The sequence below is a fragment of the Ramularia collo-cygni genome (genome assembly GCF_900074925.1).
Source record: "Ramularia collo-cygni strain URUG2 genome assembly, contig: RCC_scaffold03, whole genome shotgun sequence".
Classification (NCBI taxonomy): domain Eukaryota; kingdom Fungi; phylum Ascomycota; class Dothideomycetes; order Mycosphaerellales; family Mycosphaerellaceae; genus Ramularia; species Ramularia collo-cygni.
The window spans coordinates 902,832-919,906 of record NW_019716257.1 but is presented as its reverse complement, the minus strand read 5'-3'; the positions used below and the strand labels follow the sequence as shown (position 1 = coordinate 919,906).

Genomic DNA, 17,075 nt, shown 5'->3' with positions numbered 1-17,075 from the left:
TATTCTAATAAACCCTACTTATTAAGCAAGTAAGTAAGCAAGCAAGAGGGTTGTTGTTTGCACATGGCAAGTCCTGTACCCCATCCTCCTCCTCCTCCTCATGACTGTGAGTGGAGTCAGTGGAGGAGGTAGCTTAGCAAGCAAGCTAGAGGACTAGTCTACCCGCAACAGCCGACAAAACGTGTCGCCCTAAATCCGAAAACCCCGGTCGATGAGGCAAAGTTTATTCAGATGAATTACATCTTCATCTTGTGGACTCCCAGGACTGACTTCTGGTATACCACATCATGACTGACACGGTATAAGATTGGAGATGATGTCAAAATACTTGCAAGTTCCACGACATACAGCGTTGGCTGACCGAAAGTGCAGTGCCACCTCATTTTCATGGCATTGAGGCTTGGCAAAGCCGTCATCAAGTTTGCCATGTGCTAGCTACATGTAATTCTAGTTCAGTTTGTTGGATGAAGAACACACCCATCAACCACCATTTCAATCCATCTCAATCCACTCCAATCCAATCCAATCCAATCTCAATCCCAATGGAGGAGCACCACAAACCCCACCCCTCCGCCGTCTTCGAAGGCTACTACTCAAAATTCAACCTCCCCTCGGGAGCACACCTAGCCCTCGTAGCCTGCAGCATCCCAAACGCCCCCMAAAAACCCCACATGCTCTCCATCACCTACGTCCCCGCGACCATAACCTCCACAACACCAATCTTCCAACGAGAAATCTGGCCCAAAGAAATCTCCATGCATCCCAACCCGAACAACACAGGTTTCCACATCCTAATCCCAGGAATAGGCTCCATAATCTACTCCCCAAACAACACAACCACCTACGAAATCTCCCATCCAGAATTCTCCTTTTCAGCAACCACCACGACTCGCACCCCTTGGTCCCACACGTCTGCAAATAGCACCCCGGAAAATCTCCTCGTACATCTCCCCCTCCCGCTCCACTGGCACGTCCACTCCCYCTCTTCGAAATGTACTTTTACCCTCTCCATCCCCTCCCTCCTCCTGTCCTCCTTTCCTTTAGAAGATGAATCCGGCACAGCAACCCTCCACGACGAGAAAAACTGGGCAAATTCCTTTCCCTCAGCACACATCTGGCTCCAAGCCCGCGATGAAAATCACCCGAATAGAGGATTCTGCTGTGCGGGAGGTAAAATTCTAGGGATGGAAGCCTTTTTACTCGGCTACCGCAGTAGTGACAACAACAACAACAACAACCATAACAACAACAACAAAAAGGAAAAGAACTTCTCCCTAGATTTCCGCCCCCCCTTCGCCCTACGAATAGCAAACTGGAGTCCCTTCCTCTCCTACACAACCGACTGGAAAACCCGAACATTCACCCTCCGCGTGCAAAATTTCCGCCAAAAATTACTCGTAAAAGCTCAAGCGCCTGTGGGAAGTTTCTTCTCTTTGAGTTCGCCATTTGAAGGGGGACATTTGGAGAATTTTCTCGGACAGAGTTTTGCTGCTAGGATTTCCGTGGAAGTTTTTGAACGGAGTAGTAGTAGTTGGTGGGGGTTGTTTTTATTTGGGGGGCAGTGGAGGAGTGTGAGGAGGGATGTTTTTCAGGAGGGGAGTTTGGAGTTTGGTGGGGGGTTTTATCCGCCTGCTGGTAGTGAGGGGAGGTTTCATTGAGGGGTTGGATGGAAGGAAGGATTGAAAGGGGGGGGATTTGTTGGGGGAGGGAATGCTCGTTACTTTGTTGGATGAGCGGTGTAGTACGAGAATGATATATATATATGGATATATATAAATACACACCACATATACACACACACACACACACACACATATATAGTCAAATTCCACCTATCCCTCTATTAATCCATCTATCCATCTATCCATTAATTCATGAATTCATATATCTAAAACTCAACAACTAAAAGCACCCACTACACCGTATCCCAACTCCTCGTTCCCCAATTTCCAAATTCCCAACTCCCCAAAATTCCCCCCCTCTCTCCCTCAAACCCACCAAAAACTCCATCATTCCTAGTAGAACAAAAAATAAACAAAAGTATGAGAGCGGAAGAAAGAGAGAGAGAGAAAAGTAGTAAAACCCATTTCCTATTCCTCTCCTGCTTCCCTAGACAAGACAAGCCAAGGCCATCATCATCAATTCCATCCCATCAATCAATCCCATTCAACCATTCTACCAATCAACCAACCAATCAACCAATCATTCATTCAATAATCCATCTCAAGAATCCTCAAGACTCCTCACATTTATTCACTCCCCCGTCAAATCCTCCAAAATCTCCCTAGCAAGCACCTTCTTCATCAATCTCATCTTCTTCGATCCCCCTCCACCACCACCAACACCACCAACACCACCACCACCACCACCACCACCACTAGCAGTAACAACCTGCCCAGCACTCCTCTTCACAATCCTGGTCGGACTCTTCATCTTGCCCTTCTTACCACTATTCCCCCCACCTTCCCCACTAACCTTCCCAAAACTCCGATTCCCAGCCCCAATAGAACTCTGCAACGGAATCCTGTCCTTCTCAGGACTTCCCAACAACCCCCTCTTCTCCATCTCCATCTCCACTTTCTCCTCACCACTCATCAAACCCTCCTTCCCCAGACCCCCCAACCCCTCAAAATCAAACCCATGAAACCCCTCATCAACAGCCCCAACAGGAACATCCAAAACCCACCCCTCCCTCCTAACAACCCCAACAAACCTCCCCAAAACCGACCCTTCCCCCCCAAAATTCCTTGCAAAAGTCCCCAAACTGCCCAAAATCACCATTTTACTCCTCGCCCTCGTAATCCCCACATTCACCCTCCTCCAATCCTCCAACAATGTCCCCACCACTCCCTTCTCATTACTCCTCACAAGACTCAGCACGCAAACTTCTTTATCCCGTCCCTGAAAACGATCTGCAGAATCGATTTCCACGCTTGGATCTACGCCTGCGAGTTTGAATATTCGCCGGATTAGGGCGAGTTGGGAGCGATAGAGGGTTATGACGCCGATGCTCCCCGCTGGGACCCCCTGTGCGAGAAAGGAGAGGACGAGGTGGGCGGAAAGAGTGGCTTCGACGGGGTTCGTGAGAGTTTTGCCTCCTTGTCCTCCTCCTCCTCCGCCCGGAAGGAGGGATTCCATGGCTTTCTTGCCCAGGGGATCGGTATTCGCGAAGACGACTTTGTTTTTCGGACAAGTGGCGTGTGCGAGCCAGCATGTGCTTTGATTCCCCTTGCAGAGGGTGTTAGCGGTGTGGTAGTAGATGTCGAGTCCGTTGGGATTGGAGATTTCCAGCTCCCGCTCCGCAACACTTTCATTCCCGCATTGCAATTTTCCGGAGTAGATGAGTTCGTTGGAGAGACTCATGATTTCCTTGCACATCCGATATTGTCTCCCCAAAGCCACCACACTCCCGGGTTGTTCCTCGCTGAGTTGGCGGAAGAGACTAATGTCCAATCCTCCCTCCAACGCGGCTTTATTTTGCACTAGAGGGGGAAGTTGATAATGATCTCCTACGAGAACGAATTTCCTAGCACGGAGAAGTGGGCCTAGTATTGTTGGGAGAGTAATTTGACTTGCTTCATCAACAATACAGACGTCAAAAGTACGGCGTTGAAAGACGGCGTGATTTGTTCCCATGCAGGTCGTTGCTACGATGGAGGTGTCCATGTATGCTTGCTCGATGGCTTCAAAGGTATTGCGAGGTGTAGATGCCAACAAGCAGAAGTTCTGGACTTGCTTGTTGATTTTCGAGGGAACACCCAGGCGGAGGATACCATTCTTGGGGGCGATGTCGCGGATCTTGAGTAGGATGTTGTCGACGGCAGTATGTGTGAAGCTTGTCAGAAGGATGCTTTTCCCTTCCGCGAGTAGAGCGCGGATAATGTGAGCGATGGTGGTGGTTTTGCCTGTGCCTGGCATTCCTAGAATGAGAGCGTAGTTTTGTGCTRCGAGAACTTTGGCAACAGCAGATTGCTGGTCTTGATTCATTTCGCCCAGTTGTGTCTGTTGTTGGGTTGCATCGATTGTTGATTGTTTGACCTGAGATGAAGTCCCGAAACTCGGCATCGCGCCAAAGAGGATCTGCTCCCGCAATTTCGTGTGCATGGGATCATCGCTCATGAGCGTGACCAGATTGTTTCTGATCAAGGCCAGTCCGTTGGAGAATTCATCCTTGTCGAGTCGGTAGAGCATCGTTTCTTGATGAGTCTCATCCGGAACATCTTCACCCCCCACAGTCATTGTTCCTTTAAGAGCCTGGTTCGTCGACTCATCAAATCCTGGAAGTCGTTGTCGGGCCCTACCAAGTTTGCGATCTACAGCAACAGTAATATCGTGTCGGCTTACGGCAGTGACATAACCATTCGCCAGCGCCCATTGGCCTTGTTCTCCGGACACAACAACCGCTTCACCTGCAGTCAACGCGCTGCCTTCTGCGAATGACCCTCCCGAGCCTCGTACAGCACGAGCGAAGACGTAAGTGAAGCGGTTGATCTTTCCACCACTGCCAGAGACACCATCAACGGTGCCAGTCGCAGCAGCGGAAGCCGCAGTCGCAGTCGCGTTGGTGATTGTGAGATCTTTGTGGAGGACCAACTGTCCGAAGCATCTTCCTGCAGCCTCGCGTTCAGTAGAGCTCATCGTCCAGAGCTCTTTCCGAAATCGAGCTTGATCTCCCTCTTCGAATGTGAGAAGCCTGTCCCATTTGGTGAACCACCTTCTCAAGATGTCACCTTTTCCGCCACTGTTCTTCAGCAGACCTAAATGTCCGACGGCCTCACCCCAGATGAGACTGTGATGCTTCTTGTTGTCGTCAATCATCCCCGCCGAGTCTGCAGTACCATTCTCCACCAGAGCGTGGAATGTAAAGCAAGATTGGCGAGCATAACACCTTCCACATTTGAAGGGGTTGCGAAGTAGTTGAGGTAGGCCAGATTCTTCAATCGCTTGGCTCTGGAGAGGCCCTTGATCTGTTGGATCGTCCATATCTTGGGCTGGATTACGGGCAGCAAAAATGTGCCCGGCCACCCGATTCCTCTGCTGCACCATGGCCCGAATTTCCACAATTGGCGGCTTGACTCTCATCATGGCCGAACTTTCCAAATAGTACAGTATCCCCGACTCGACCGGCACGTCGTAACGGTCGGATAGAAGGAGGGTGTAGAGGGCCGTTTGCGCCATGTGGGCGGGAGATTGTGTCGTCCGACCAGTCTTGACCTCGAATGGAGTGATGAGTTTCGTCTCTTCTTTACTTGAAGCAGCAAGCGTGGTCTGCACCGTAGCATCAATATTACCCTTCAATCCAAACCGCGGACTCCACACATGCTCTTCGATAGCGATGAGCTTAGAGACGGACATTTGCACCTGTTCCCCCTGTCGTGCATCAACCCAAGCCTTGGCTCCAGGTCTCTCCGCAACAAAAGTGCCCGCCCAACCACTCAATTCTCCCATCTTGGCCATGATTTCCTCTCGCGCGAGACTCGTGTCCGTCATGCCCAATTCCCACAATCCCTCCAGATGGGACTCGATGGTCCGCTCGACTAGAGCCTGCAAGAAGCCGGCGTCCCAGCGGTTGGCAGACAAGGCGAGTTGGAAGAGCTCGTGAAGAATACTCCCATACACCATCGCTTTGGAGCTCTCACTTGTAGCCTTGACCCGGTCTTGGAGGACGGCCTTTCTTGTGCAATCGAACGAGTCGGCGACGGTCGTTGCAGAGAGCATGTGATCGGGGTGGATGATGAGAAGGGGTGAGGTGTCACTGTCGTCGACTAAGATCTGTCCCCGAGGGGTGGCTGTGGGCGGTGCTTGGATTTGCCGCTTGAGATGAGTGATGTGGATGACATTCGCTGGCATGACGGTCGTGCCAGTCCAGCTTCCTCGAAGTGTGATGGCAGTGATGAGTTTAGTGTTGACGTTTTCGGTGAGAAGAACCTTTTCCTCGCATCGTCGACCATTCTTGGGGTTGGTGTATTCGCTCTCCACCACCTTTTCCACCACAAAACGCTGCAATGAAGACATGCGAGTACTTCCAGACTTGTGAGGAGATGAGGCAGTACTTCCAGACATGTGAGGAGTGGAGGCAGTCTTTCCCGACTTGTGCGGACTGCCATGTTTGCGTTTTCGTGGCGATGCCTACAATTTATGATAAGCTATATACACTTTTACATGTCGACAATTCATGAATGATGTTGACTAACCCTAAACGCTTGCGTCGCGCTGAACTCGGCCTGCGCAAAAGAGTCGACATCGAGATCATCATCTCCAAACTCGTCGCCGTCATCATCATCATCATCCAGGTGTATGGGTTGCTGCCGTATTGCACCTTGAACCTCCATCCCGGCAGGCGGCGCTGCAGGAGGATTTGGATGCTCGGGTATGTCGTATAGAGATCTCTGCTGCAGTGGCTTTTGGGATAGCAGTTCTGTCAGGTCATCTTCATCCAGATCGAAAGCATCTCCGAATTCGTCCAAATCATTGTTGATGTTGACAGGAGGGGGAGCAACGACGGGAGGAAGTTTGGGTGGCGGCTTTGTGATGGATGGTCGTTTGTAGGCCGGTAGGGGAGCCTTGCTTTGGAGATGTAGGCGAGCAGCTGCCGATGGATGGAGCGGATCGCCCATGCTTCCCGCACTCATCCCACCCGATTCCGTCCGTCGGAGAAGTGCTGGCTGTGGCATTGATTCCGGGGATGAACGAGGCTGTTCTTGTACTGAAGACCGTCTCGCTGGCGCAGGACTAACGCTAACAGGCGGAGGCATTCGAGTCTTGTGAACCACTGCTGCTGCCGGACTAGAGGTGGGGAGGGGCGCATTGGCCTCTACGGTGATTGCAGCACCATCCTGTTCCATCTCATCTCCCTTATGCACATGATCATGATCCAGCTCCAGCTCCAGCTCATGTTCCCGCTCGATACGCTGGGTGGCGAGGGATTCTTGAATCCGCTGCACCATTGATGCCACCTTACTCCTGCTGGCGGGATCCACAGGCGTCTGATTCTGATCCTGCCACACATTGACACTGGCACGTGCATTGGAACAGCGTTTCTTGTGCTTGCTGCTGGGCCAGTCATTGCCCGTGCTGACCCATCTGCGGAGTCCCCCGGCCTTGACGGGAGTTTCCAGGGGTCGTGGAGAGGCATGGAAGGCGAGACTGCTAATTTCTGGCAGTTTCCGGCTTCCATCCCCACTGGGTTTGCCATTGTATCGCTGCCATAAATCGGCGGTGGGATCCGCAGCGGGCGTCTTCATGTTTGCTCGATCGGCCAATCCATGACGTGGTTGTGAGGAAGAATGGGCGGCCGAAGGGGGGCTGGAACTCTTTGCACGCTTTCGTTTCCGTCGTCGATTGGGGGTCAGCAAGTCGTTGGAAGAGTTGGGGATCCAGCCAATATTCTCTTCGGGAGACCGTTCCACCGGCACTTCCTTGATGGTGGTGGCATCACAATCGCCAAGGAGATCTGCCAACGGTAGACGCGCGCCGGGGGTGCATGGGAAGGCGGGAGCATGGGTGGTGGGCGGAGAGGTCGTGGAGGTGGAGGTGGATGTGTTGGTGGTGGCGGTGTCACCGGCGACGAATTGAAAGGCCTTGAGCTTCAACTTGGCCTCGGCGGTGGCGGGGATGGGATGGTTCGGCGCAGGAGGGGGAGGAGCGACATTGGTGGTAGTATCCTTTCTCTTCCACTGTCCATTTCCGTGTCCATTTCCGTGTCCCAGTCGTCGATTGTTGTTTTTGGGATCGGAATCGAAGAAAMTCTTGGTTCGAGAGGCCATGAATTCTATCGACGGGCTGTACGGACCATGTCAGGCAGTTTGGAAGGATTTGATGAAGGATGGACAGTCGAGATGATGTTGATGGACAGTCGAGATGCTGTTGATTGACAGACGAAGACGCGACGCGTAGAATTGCCCGGCCAACCTTCCCCATTCGTCACTTTAACTCAACTCTCCCCACCACCATCGTCATTCTGTCATCAATGTCATCAATGTCTCGCTGTCCTCCATCAATTCCATCAACATCTTTCTTCCTTCTATCAACATCCCCAATGTCTCTCATTCCCCATCAAAATCATTAACATCTCTCACTCCTCCATCAATTCCATCAACATCTCTCTTCCACCATCAATTCCATCAATATATCTCATTCCCCCATCAATGTTCCCCTCCCCGGAACRGCCTCCGCCAGTCCACCCAAACCCACCGAAAACCCACCGAAGAACGGGACATCCATTAGTTCCCGCTCCCCATTCGCCAGTCACGGAGAGGTGTCGGCGAGTTTGCATTCCCCGGCACCAAGGACATGATCACATTCGTTAGTCTGGTCGATACTGTAGCCAATGAGAACAATTCCATGGACTTCACGATGGACCAGCAAAGGGACGTATCTTACATCCTAATACAATGCATTGTGTGTCTCACCTCAGTACATCTCGGATCCAACATCAGGACCATTGTGTCTGTCTGGCAAGACATTGGAACAATGCATTCTACACGACTACAAGACAATGTGCTTCAATGCATTGTCTTTCCTTGTCTCTCCTTGTCTCTCCTTTGTCCTCGATGTCCCATTATATTTCCTTTTCTATWGTCACATATAWCAGCACAACACCCCCAAGGCTGGCCTTGGTAAATGTACATACGTCCGATACTTTCACCCTCGCATTCGTTGTTGATCGACAAACCCGCAAAACCTCAACTCCCCTCGAAACTGTTTCTTCAACATGTCCGCCACCTACAACAACCCCTTCTTCGCCCCCGAATTCACAGGAGAAATCATCCCCATCTCCCTAGAAGATCCCATCCTCAACATCTTCGCCGACGGTAAGTTTGACCTCAACTGCCCAGGCTCAGCCACAATCCTCAAACTCTTCGCTCACATCCAACTGGAAGCTCTACACCTAACCCACACCATCCTCCTCTCCACCCCAACCTTCCTCCCAATCAGCGAAAACAACACCACAACCACAACCGCCCACTTCCCCGAACCCCACCCTTCCCCCTCCCACCTAACCCCGCAAGAAACCCACCGTACCCTCTACTACCTCTCCCTAATCCTCCCCCAAATAGACGTCATAGTATCCCCAACCACCGGCTCCGCCAGCGGCATGACCTTCCTCCAACCCCATCGCCCCCTGCCCATCCTCCCAGGCTGCGGCTCAACCATAGCAATCAACCCCCAAAAAATCACAAAACTAACCACAGCATTCCAAACCTCCAACGAAATCGCCCAACAAATCCTCATGTTCGACCTCGCAATCCTCCTAACCCACGAATTAGCCCATGCTCTCGTCTTCGCCGTGCTTCCTAGAAATTCCCCTTCCTCCAGCAGCAACAGCAGTGGAAGCCTCGGTAACGCCTTCCTAGGAACTGCCACCGCGGATGAAATCGGCTTTGAATTCGAAAGACGTCTCTGGGGTGGGTTGATCAGCATGGATGTAGGAGCGATTTACGGCACACAATGGTGGAATCATTATGAATATGCCCTCACATTACGCGAATGGCCTAATCCTCATATTTTGGATTCTTACGCCGCTTCCGAGGATTTACTCACCATTCACACGCGCGAGGAAATGGCTCGAGTGGGTTGCGTGTGGAGAGTCTCTTTCGAGTATGTGAATAGGATGTTTAGGGATGAGTTTTGGAGAGGAGTTGTGGGGGGGGGGGGAGGAATGCTTTGCATGCAGGGAGGGAGAAGGGGGTTTTGATCGAGTATATTAAAGGGGATGATTTAATGGGATCGAAGAGGACTTGTAGGTTGTTGGATCCGAGGAGGTTGGATACTAGAGGGTGGGTGCCTAGGGGGTATGTTTTGGAGGATAGTGGGTTGGTTAGAAAGGCGGTGGATCCGAATCCTATGCTTGTTCCGGATTCGAGGGATGGTAGTCCTGATGAGATGGATTTCAGTTGAGGTTACATCAGGTGAGATACTCCTTTTTTCTTGGCTTGAGAATTCCCTTGATGTTGGTCGCAAAGGGCTATGAACTTGTCTTTGGTAAGGGCGTAAAGATGATGCTCTGAATGTTCGTATCGATAATATTATACATGGCCCTTCCTCTCTCTCTCTTTCCATCTCTCTACCCCTCATTCTCATTTCCTATCCTACACATTTTACACCAAGATAATGCTCCAAGCACCCGTATCAAGAACATCATACACAGTTCTCCCCTCCCTCCCTGTCCTATCTTACATATTTTATACACAAATATCTTACAAAACTCCCATCCCCCCCATGAAACTCCCGTCCCCCTCAGAAGGAATCTCAAGAGACTACGTACACTCCACTCCAATCCCCCGTCTATCCTCTCCTCAAATCCCCCACCCATCCTCCCCCCTCAAACTCCCCATCAAATCTTCCCCCTCTCCCTATCAACCCACTCCCCAATCCCAGCCACAGCCTCCCTAGCACTAGCCAAATGCAATTGAAAATACCCCTGTAACTGACAAGGCGTAAAAACCCCCTCAGGAATCCTCTCCGAAAATTGCCTCGCCAAAATTCGAATTTGTTCCCCATCGATGAAGTCCTCTAATTCATCCCTCCCCCCATTCCCCCCATTTCCCCCATTCCCCTCAACCCCATTCTTCTCATCATCTCCCTCCATCATAGATGTCGATGTAGATGTCAACCTAGCCCAACTAACCAATTCCGGCTTAAACATCCTCAAAAACATCTCCCGTGCACAACTCTTCGAAATATATCCCAAATGCACCACGAAATCAATTCTTCCCGGACGAATGAGTGCCGGGTCCAATAATTCCAGATGATTGGTCGTCATAATCACCACGCGACCTTCTTGACTACCCACTCCATCCAAAACATTCAAGAGACCTGACAATGTAACACTTCCTCCCCCATTAGAATTTCCCGTGTCCTCACTACTTCTTGGAGAAGAATGAGAAGGGGCATCCCTCGACCACACACAATCCACATCCTCCAACAACACAATCCCCCTAGGCGGAACCTCCCTCATAGCCCCCTCCAATTCCCCATCCCCTCCAATCGTCGAGACTTTCAATTCATACAAATCCAAGCCAAATTCCCCCGCAATCGCAGCTGTGAGACTAGATTTCCCCGTCCCGGGCGGTCCCTCTAATAAATATCCTCTCCGATAAGGCATACAGCGACTCTGATACAACACTCTGGTCCTCTCATCCAAGTAATTCCTTAAATCATCCATCAGACGTTTCTTCAGCCCGGCGTCGAAATGCACGGTGCTGAGAGCGCGGAGGGGACGKCGGGAGGTGGGTTTCCAGGACATACCCCATCGATCACGCGAGTAGATGATGACGTAGAATTGCGATTTCGCATCGGAGAAGTGCCGGGCTGTTTCGAGGAGATTTTGGATGGGGAGGACGGAGAGTCCCAAGCAGTGGATGGTGAGGTCTTCCCCGCCGATGCCGTCGTAGGTGGCGTCGGAGAGATTGGCGGGGAGATTTTGGGCGGCGTGTTGGATAATGAAGAGGTGGGAGGCGTGGAAGAACCAGGTGGATTTCCAGTGGGGAATGTATTGGATTGGTCGGGTGGATTTTTTTAATGAGGCGCCTGGGTCGATGTCTCGGGAGGAGAGAGGGGTGCGTGCGGTGAAGAATCTCATGGTTTGAGGGTGGAGGATGTTTTCTAGAAGCCAGAGGGTGACATTTCGATTACAGGGATCTCCGGCTGGGATGGTGATGGAGGAGATGAAGAAATGCCGGATCCAAGACCCCGTGGAGTGCCATGTTTGAAGGAGGTAGTTCCATGCTGGGGGGATGATGCTTGCGAGAGCGATGAGGGAGCCGAGTTTGGTAAAGTCGAGATTGAGGAGGGATTTGAGGGAGGATTTTAAAAGGCCAAAATCGGTGGAGTGGGGAAAGTTGTTGTGGGGAATTGTTGCTCCGCCGGCGTGGAAGAAGGACATGTTGGTGAGAAATGCATGCATGTATGGGAGGAGGAAATAGAAAGTGGAAAACTACGAGTACATTGAAAGAATGGGGGGAAATGAATGTATGCCAAAGATGGAAGTGACGGGAGGTGAGAAGGACTTGATGGAAGATGTTGAAAGTGACGGTAGATCTAATACTGGAACCCCGTCGATCGGCAGTCGGGCCGATCCTTCTTTATCCATGTCTTTGTATCCCTTAACGCCAACTTCGTTACTACATGTATTAGCTACTACTAAGAAAGCTTGGCTACTTTGGACTAGACGGCGAGATGGCGTCAGAAGAATCATGGTCGATGCTACAGAAACTCATGTTTTTTTCGTGATGACATTGCAGGCTTTCGTTTGAGCCGAGCGTGAATCTGACATCTGATTTGCGAAACTTTTCATCGAGCCTAGACCTGCATGCAGCAGCATTATTCAGATGCCTATCTATCTTTGGAGCATCGTCACAACGATGGAGTATGCTTCCTTCTGAGCCTTCTCTGCCACCGAACCAGACTTTGGAGAGACATCAAATGCATGGCTACACTTCTCAAACCTGCGGTAGGTGAGACTCAAATCACTCTCTGTTCGCAACCTCTCCACAAACACTTCGACTTCCGGCATAAGACTATCTGCCCCAGCAGTAAAAATTGCAATCTCATTTGGCAACCCATCCAGCGGTGCGAAAGCAGGCGAGATTCTATGATCCTTCTTATCAAGACTCGCATCTTGCAAGTAGCAAGCTTGCAAGAGATCGAGAAGCTTCGGGGGAACCAGAGGACCCATATCAGGATCCGGACTAGGGCGAGATGAAGGCACGATAGTGAGATCGATTGGGGGATAGAACAGGATGATCTTGGAGAAGGTCTTGGCGGGAAATACACTCGATGCAAGAACCAGAGCTGTATGTCCCCCCGCGCTGAAACCTGAGAGAACTATCCGATTGCTGTCGTAGAGATCTGGGTTGGCGAGAATGTAGTTCAGAACATCTTCGCAGTCGTTTTGTGCGCCTGGGAAGGGCGTTTCGGGAGCCAAACGGTAGGAAACATCTAGCACTTTATAGTCTGTATTCTGAGTAATCGTTCGGCAGTAATGATCATTTTCTCCATGAGCTGGCAGGATCCAGCCGCTGCCGTGGAAGTTGACGACTACGGGAGTAGATCTACTGGTGGAGTTCTTCGCGGGGTTGTAGACATGCGTCTTGATGGACCTGTTTTCATCTCGCGAGGGAATTTCGAGCACTTCATCGGGTTTTGGCTGGGGTGTAGAGCCTGAATATCGAAAACCAAGTCTGATGATGGAAGCCGACGCTTTGAGATAGCCGTACTTTGCGAGGGAAGCCATGATGGGGTTTAGAGGATGCCTGAATATGGACGGTATTGACAGTCTGGGGAAAGATGCTTATTGCCGTTCAAAAAGATGTTTTGCCCGCCGACGCGAAGAGAGAGGAGCATGACGAACATCGCTCGGCTGCTTGTAAACTACCTAGGTACGAAGTTAGGGCGAGCTACGCTATAGTAGAAAGTAAATTTCCCTCTCTGGAACTTTAGCTCCGAAACGTACGAGATAGATTCACTTACTTTACTGAAAGAGGATCCGGGATTATCCCTACCTTATCTAAAGATAGATCGGATAGAGGGCCTCATCTTATAAACTTTCAGACCAAGACGACATCTACAACCTCCTAACTTATTATGTCAGGTTGTATTTTGTTATAGGGAAGAACTCAAAGTCATATACATCAAACAACAACATGGAATCTTCACATTAGAAGCATATCCCCATCCATCAATCCATCTAATCCAATCCCCACTATCTCAATCAACATATCCATCCTCGCATCCCGACAATTCGAGTGTTCCCCAATACAAAACAAACAGTTGGGAAAAAAGAGAAGAACAAAAAAAGAATGCTTCTTGCCAAATACACACAATGTTGCCAAAACGCTATCACGAAAAAATAACCAAGAATTCCATCATCATCGTCATCAACAACAACATCTCCAACAAGAGAATGTCCTCCCTGTTATCCACAAGTCTCTCTCTCAATCCATCTCCCTCAATCCATCTCCCTCAATCCATCTCTCTCGATCCACCTCTCTCGATCCATCTCCCTCAGTCCATCCCTCTCTCCCTCAATCCATCTCCCTCCCCCAAAAAAACAAAGCTACCTCACCGAAACTCCACAGCAGGCATACACCCCCGATCCTCCACATGCCTCAACTCCAACTGCTGAAACTTCTCACTCTTAGCATGGAAATAAATCCCACTGACGGTACCACTACACTGATTGAAACAAATATAATAAAACCCCTCGAAACTCGCACCCGTAATCGTCTTGACGCGATGGTCCGGGACGAGAAAATACTCCTTCCAACGYATGAAGAGGTGTTCGCGTTGTTCGAAGCGGTTCATCATCGAGGCCGCCGAATTTGCCGCCATACCTCCTCCGCTTTGTTGTGAGGAGGGAGGATGGGGTTGGAGAGCGGATTTGGCTAGGGGACGCCAGGCGGGGAAGCGGGCCCAGTGTTGCATGTCGACTTTTTCTGAGGAGCCCCAGGAGGGATGGTCGGTGCGGAAGAGGTATTTGGGGCCGATGATTTCGCCTTGGAAGAAGGTGGTTAGGGTGGGGTGGTCGTCTGTGAGGCCTGTTTTGTGGAGATGAGCTGGCTGACGATGATTGTTGGGACATGGAAATAAGGGGGTTGTTTTACCTTGGATACGCAAGTAGCCGCAGAGGAAGGATTCCGCCATGTCTACATCTTTGATTTCTACTTGCACGTCGTAGACTTGGCGATCGGATTGTTGCGTGCCTCGGAATTTACTTCCCGGACGCAGGAAAGAGGTGGTGGAGTTGTACGAGGTTTGCTAGGATAGATGGCGTTAGCGGTGGACTTTTATTGTACTCTGGGAAAGATGTATGTGCACACCCGATCTCGATCCAGCTCGGGGAAATGTAGATAACTCGCGCCGGGTGTCTGTTCCTCGGAGGATGTGATGGTCGCCGAGGCCATGGATTGCGCCAATCTCACATCCCTCTCCCTCTCCCGCCGTTCTCCCTCTCTTTCACCATGACTCGGGGTGGGTGGAGGAGGTGAAGAACTTAGGTCCGCTATCGTGCCATGTGTTGTTGTGGTTGTTGTCGGGGTCGTCGTCTGCCCTCCCAGATGGGACTCGCTCTCAATCTTCCCTTCACCATCTTCCGGTATTCTCCCCTCATCCTCTCCAGCCAAATTGCCCTCCTCCTCTCCAGCCAACATCCYCTCATCCCCTCCAGCCACTATCGACACAACATCCCCCTCCTCCCGAGCACCTCCCATAGCAGCCATCTCCACCTCCACCTCCTGCTCTGGACCAGACGGTGCTTCCTCCCCTCTCCCCTCCTCCGGCGGACAACTAGCAAAAGTTCCTGCTCCCCTCATCGACGCCGCCATATCCAACACCAACATGGGCACTACACCGGTGGTGGTGGTGGTGGTGGATGATGTCGTCGTCGCGGGCTCTTCATCGTTGGGAGTCGGCATTCTTTCCCATTTATAAATGAGATGCTCGCGTGATGTGATGCGCTAAGGTGATGTTGGTGGTGGTGGTGGCGTGCTTTATACCAGGAGAGACATGTCAGGAAATTGGGGACCGCTTCACGAGGGTAGGTAGCGTGGAGCAATGTGGAAGGATATGAGGGAGGATTGGAAGGGATGGTTGGATGTATAGAGAAGAGGTTGATTGGAAGGCAAGGTAACTATTTGGTATGACGAACAAAGTGATGGTTCCCWTCCACACATCACATCGGCGTCTGTGCTTTGGGATGGCGCACTGGCACTTGCGGGGGACACTTCCGCACTCCCGCGTGTGACACCCGACTCCGACTCTGCAACTGAACTTGCGACTCCCATGCCATGCCATGCACGTGCTGTCGTCTTGGCATATTCGGGGTGATCAGAGAGCAATACCTTGWGGTACTCGGCTATTCTTTTGCTGTCCTCACCTCCACTCGTGCTATTTTCCATCGGGCTGTACATACCGCCGCCGCAGAAGTTACCCACCACATCTTCCTATCTTCATTCGCTCATATTGGCTTGATCTGTGCAGTCGTTGGCTATCAAAAACTACATGTGATAAAACATCAAAACATACCTTGAAGTGGAGGGAGATTAACGAAAAGACCAATGCCTTCAAGTCTTGGACGAGGTAGTAGAAGACGCGCAGTCCCTCGGGGTCTTCTGACTCGTTCACGTCGACCAGAGATCCAATCTTGGCGGTCTAAATGAAGAGATGGATGTATTAGCATCGTCAGTCCGTCAGTCGTGGATGGGACATGACTGACCTCAAAGGAAATGTGCTCTCCACCCAACCGAATTTCCAGTTCTTGTCTGCCGTCCTTGTTCTTCTGTGGCCATTTCGTGTCGTCTTCCCTGTGTTGATTATGATGGTCAGACGGTCAATTCTCAGAAGATGATGAATGGATCACTCACTTCATAATCTCGCTGTCCTTGATGATGCGCTTGATTTCCTGCACCAGAACGGTACTGACGCACACTGGACAATGTCATTAGCACACTTTTCCCGACATGTCGCTGGAACATACATACTCTCCTTTCGAATCAGGGAATCATTGCGGTAGTTGGAATTGTTCGCATATCGTGCCACTGCCGACCGGCCATCGCCGACGACTCGGAAATCAAATTCTAGGAGAGCGTTAGAGGGGTTTGGGATGGAACACATGTCTACATTTCTCACCGAGAAATTCGTGACCGAAGCGACCTGAGTGACCGGAGCTGGATCGAGGTTAGCATGTCTTTTCACTGCCATTGAATGCGCTGCGCGGGTGGAGCTGTATGCTGTATGCTGTATATACGCGCAGTCCAGCTCGATGCAAGGTAGGAGACATACTAATAGCGCACATAAAACGCGTCGGGGGATGGATTGGCGGCGGCCATGGTGTGCGATGTGCCTAGTCGAGGGTAGGCAAGATGCTGATGTCTGGTGGAGTCCTTTGAAGTTGCGAGGGACAGCGCCAAGACGCAGACGAAGACGGGACGAAGCTGGGCTGGGCTGGAAACGTGGACCTCTCCAGAAGTTCGTCTCCAGGGACCCTCTCTTCAACTCCAATTCCCTCTCCAACTCTCCAACTCCCGCATTGCAGGTCAATACAGGCGAAACAGCAATCGCATCACCTTTCTGAC

General features: G+C 51.0%; 7 protein-coding genes; 2 read left to right on the top strand and 5 right to left on the bottom strand.

Annotated features, from left to right (window-relative positions):
* Nucleotides 1-542: 542 nt before the first annotated feature.
* On the top strand, nucleotides 543-1,658 carry RCC_02714 (uncharacterized protein; the record flags this gene model as incomplete). The annotated part of the gene is made up of 1 exon (XM_023768004.1): nucleotides 543-1,658. One exon carries the CDS (start codon nucleotides 543-545, stop codon nucleotides 1,656-1,658), a length of 1,116 nt encoding a protein of 371 aa, XP_023623772.1.
* Nucleotides 1,659-2,253: 595 nt separating this feature from the next.
* On the bottom strand, nucleotides 2,254-7,766 carry RCC_02713 (related to DNA helicase; the record flags this gene model as incomplete). XM_023768003.1 has 2 exons in its annotated part: nucleotides 2,254-6,129; nucleotides 6,195-7,766. The coding sequence occupies 2 exons, from the start codon at nucleotides 7,764-7,766 to the stop codon at nucleotides 2,254-2,256; spliced, it is 5,448 nt and encodes a 1,815-aa protein (XP_023623771.1).
* Nucleotides 7,767-8,713: 947 nt separating this feature from the next.
* On the top strand, nucleotides 8,714-9,697 carry RCC_02712 (uncharacterized protein; the record flags this gene model as incomplete). The annotated part of the gene is made up of 1 exon (XM_023768002.1): nucleotides 8,714-9,697. One exon carries the CDS (start codon nucleotides 8,714-8,716, stop codon nucleotides 9,695-9,697), a length of 984 nt encoding a protein of 327 aa, XP_023623770.1.
* A 639-nt stretch (nucleotides 9,698-10,336) lies between these two features.
* RCC_02711 (related to BCS1-mitochondrial protein of the AAA family of ATPases) lies at nucleotides 10,337-11,887 on the bottom strand (the record flags this gene model as incomplete). Its single annotated transcript, XM_023768001.1, has 1 exon — nucleotides 10,337-11,887. The coding sequence occupies one exon, from the start codon at nucleotides 11,885-11,887 to the stop codon at nucleotides 10,337-10,339; it is 1,551 nt and encodes a 516-aa protein (XP_023623769.1).
* A 453-nt stretch (nucleotides 11,888-12,340) lies between these two features.
* RCC_02710 (related to esterase/lipase) lies at nucleotides 12,341-13,237 on the bottom strand (the record flags this gene model as incomplete). The annotated part of the gene is made up of 1 exon (XM_023768000.1): nucleotides 12,341-13,237. The coding sequence occupies one exon, from the start codon at nucleotides 13,235-13,237 to the stop codon at nucleotides 12,341-12,343; it is 897 nt and encodes a 298-aa protein (XP_023623768.1).
* An 827-nt stretch (nucleotides 13,238-14,064) lies between these two features.
* On the bottom strand, nucleotides 14,065-15,416 carry RCC_02709 (uncharacterized protein; the record flags this gene model as incomplete). XM_023767999.1 has 3 exons in its annotated part: nucleotides 14,065-14,540; nucleotides 14,607-14,760; nucleotides 14,823-15,416. The coding sequence occupies 3 exons, from the start codon at nucleotides 15,414-15,416 to the stop codon at nucleotides 14,065-14,067; spliced, it is 1,224 nt and encodes a 407-aa protein (XP_023623767.1).
* Nucleotides 15,417-15,958: 542 nt separating this feature from the next.
* On the bottom strand, nucleotides 15,959-16,829 carry RCC_02708 (exon-exon junction complex, Magoh component; the record flags this gene model as incomplete). XM_023767998.1 has 7 exons in its annotated part: nucleotides 15,959-15,973; nucleotides 16,027-16,152; nucleotides 16,217-16,304; nucleotides 16,365-16,428; nucleotides 16,482-16,577; nucleotides 16,630-16,667; nucleotides 16,783-16,829. 7 exons carry the CDS (start codon nucleotides 16,827-16,829, stop codon nucleotides 15,959-15,961), a joined length of 474 nt encoding a protein of 157 aa, XP_023623766.1.
* Nucleotides 16,830-17,075: the final 246 nt, after the last annotated feature.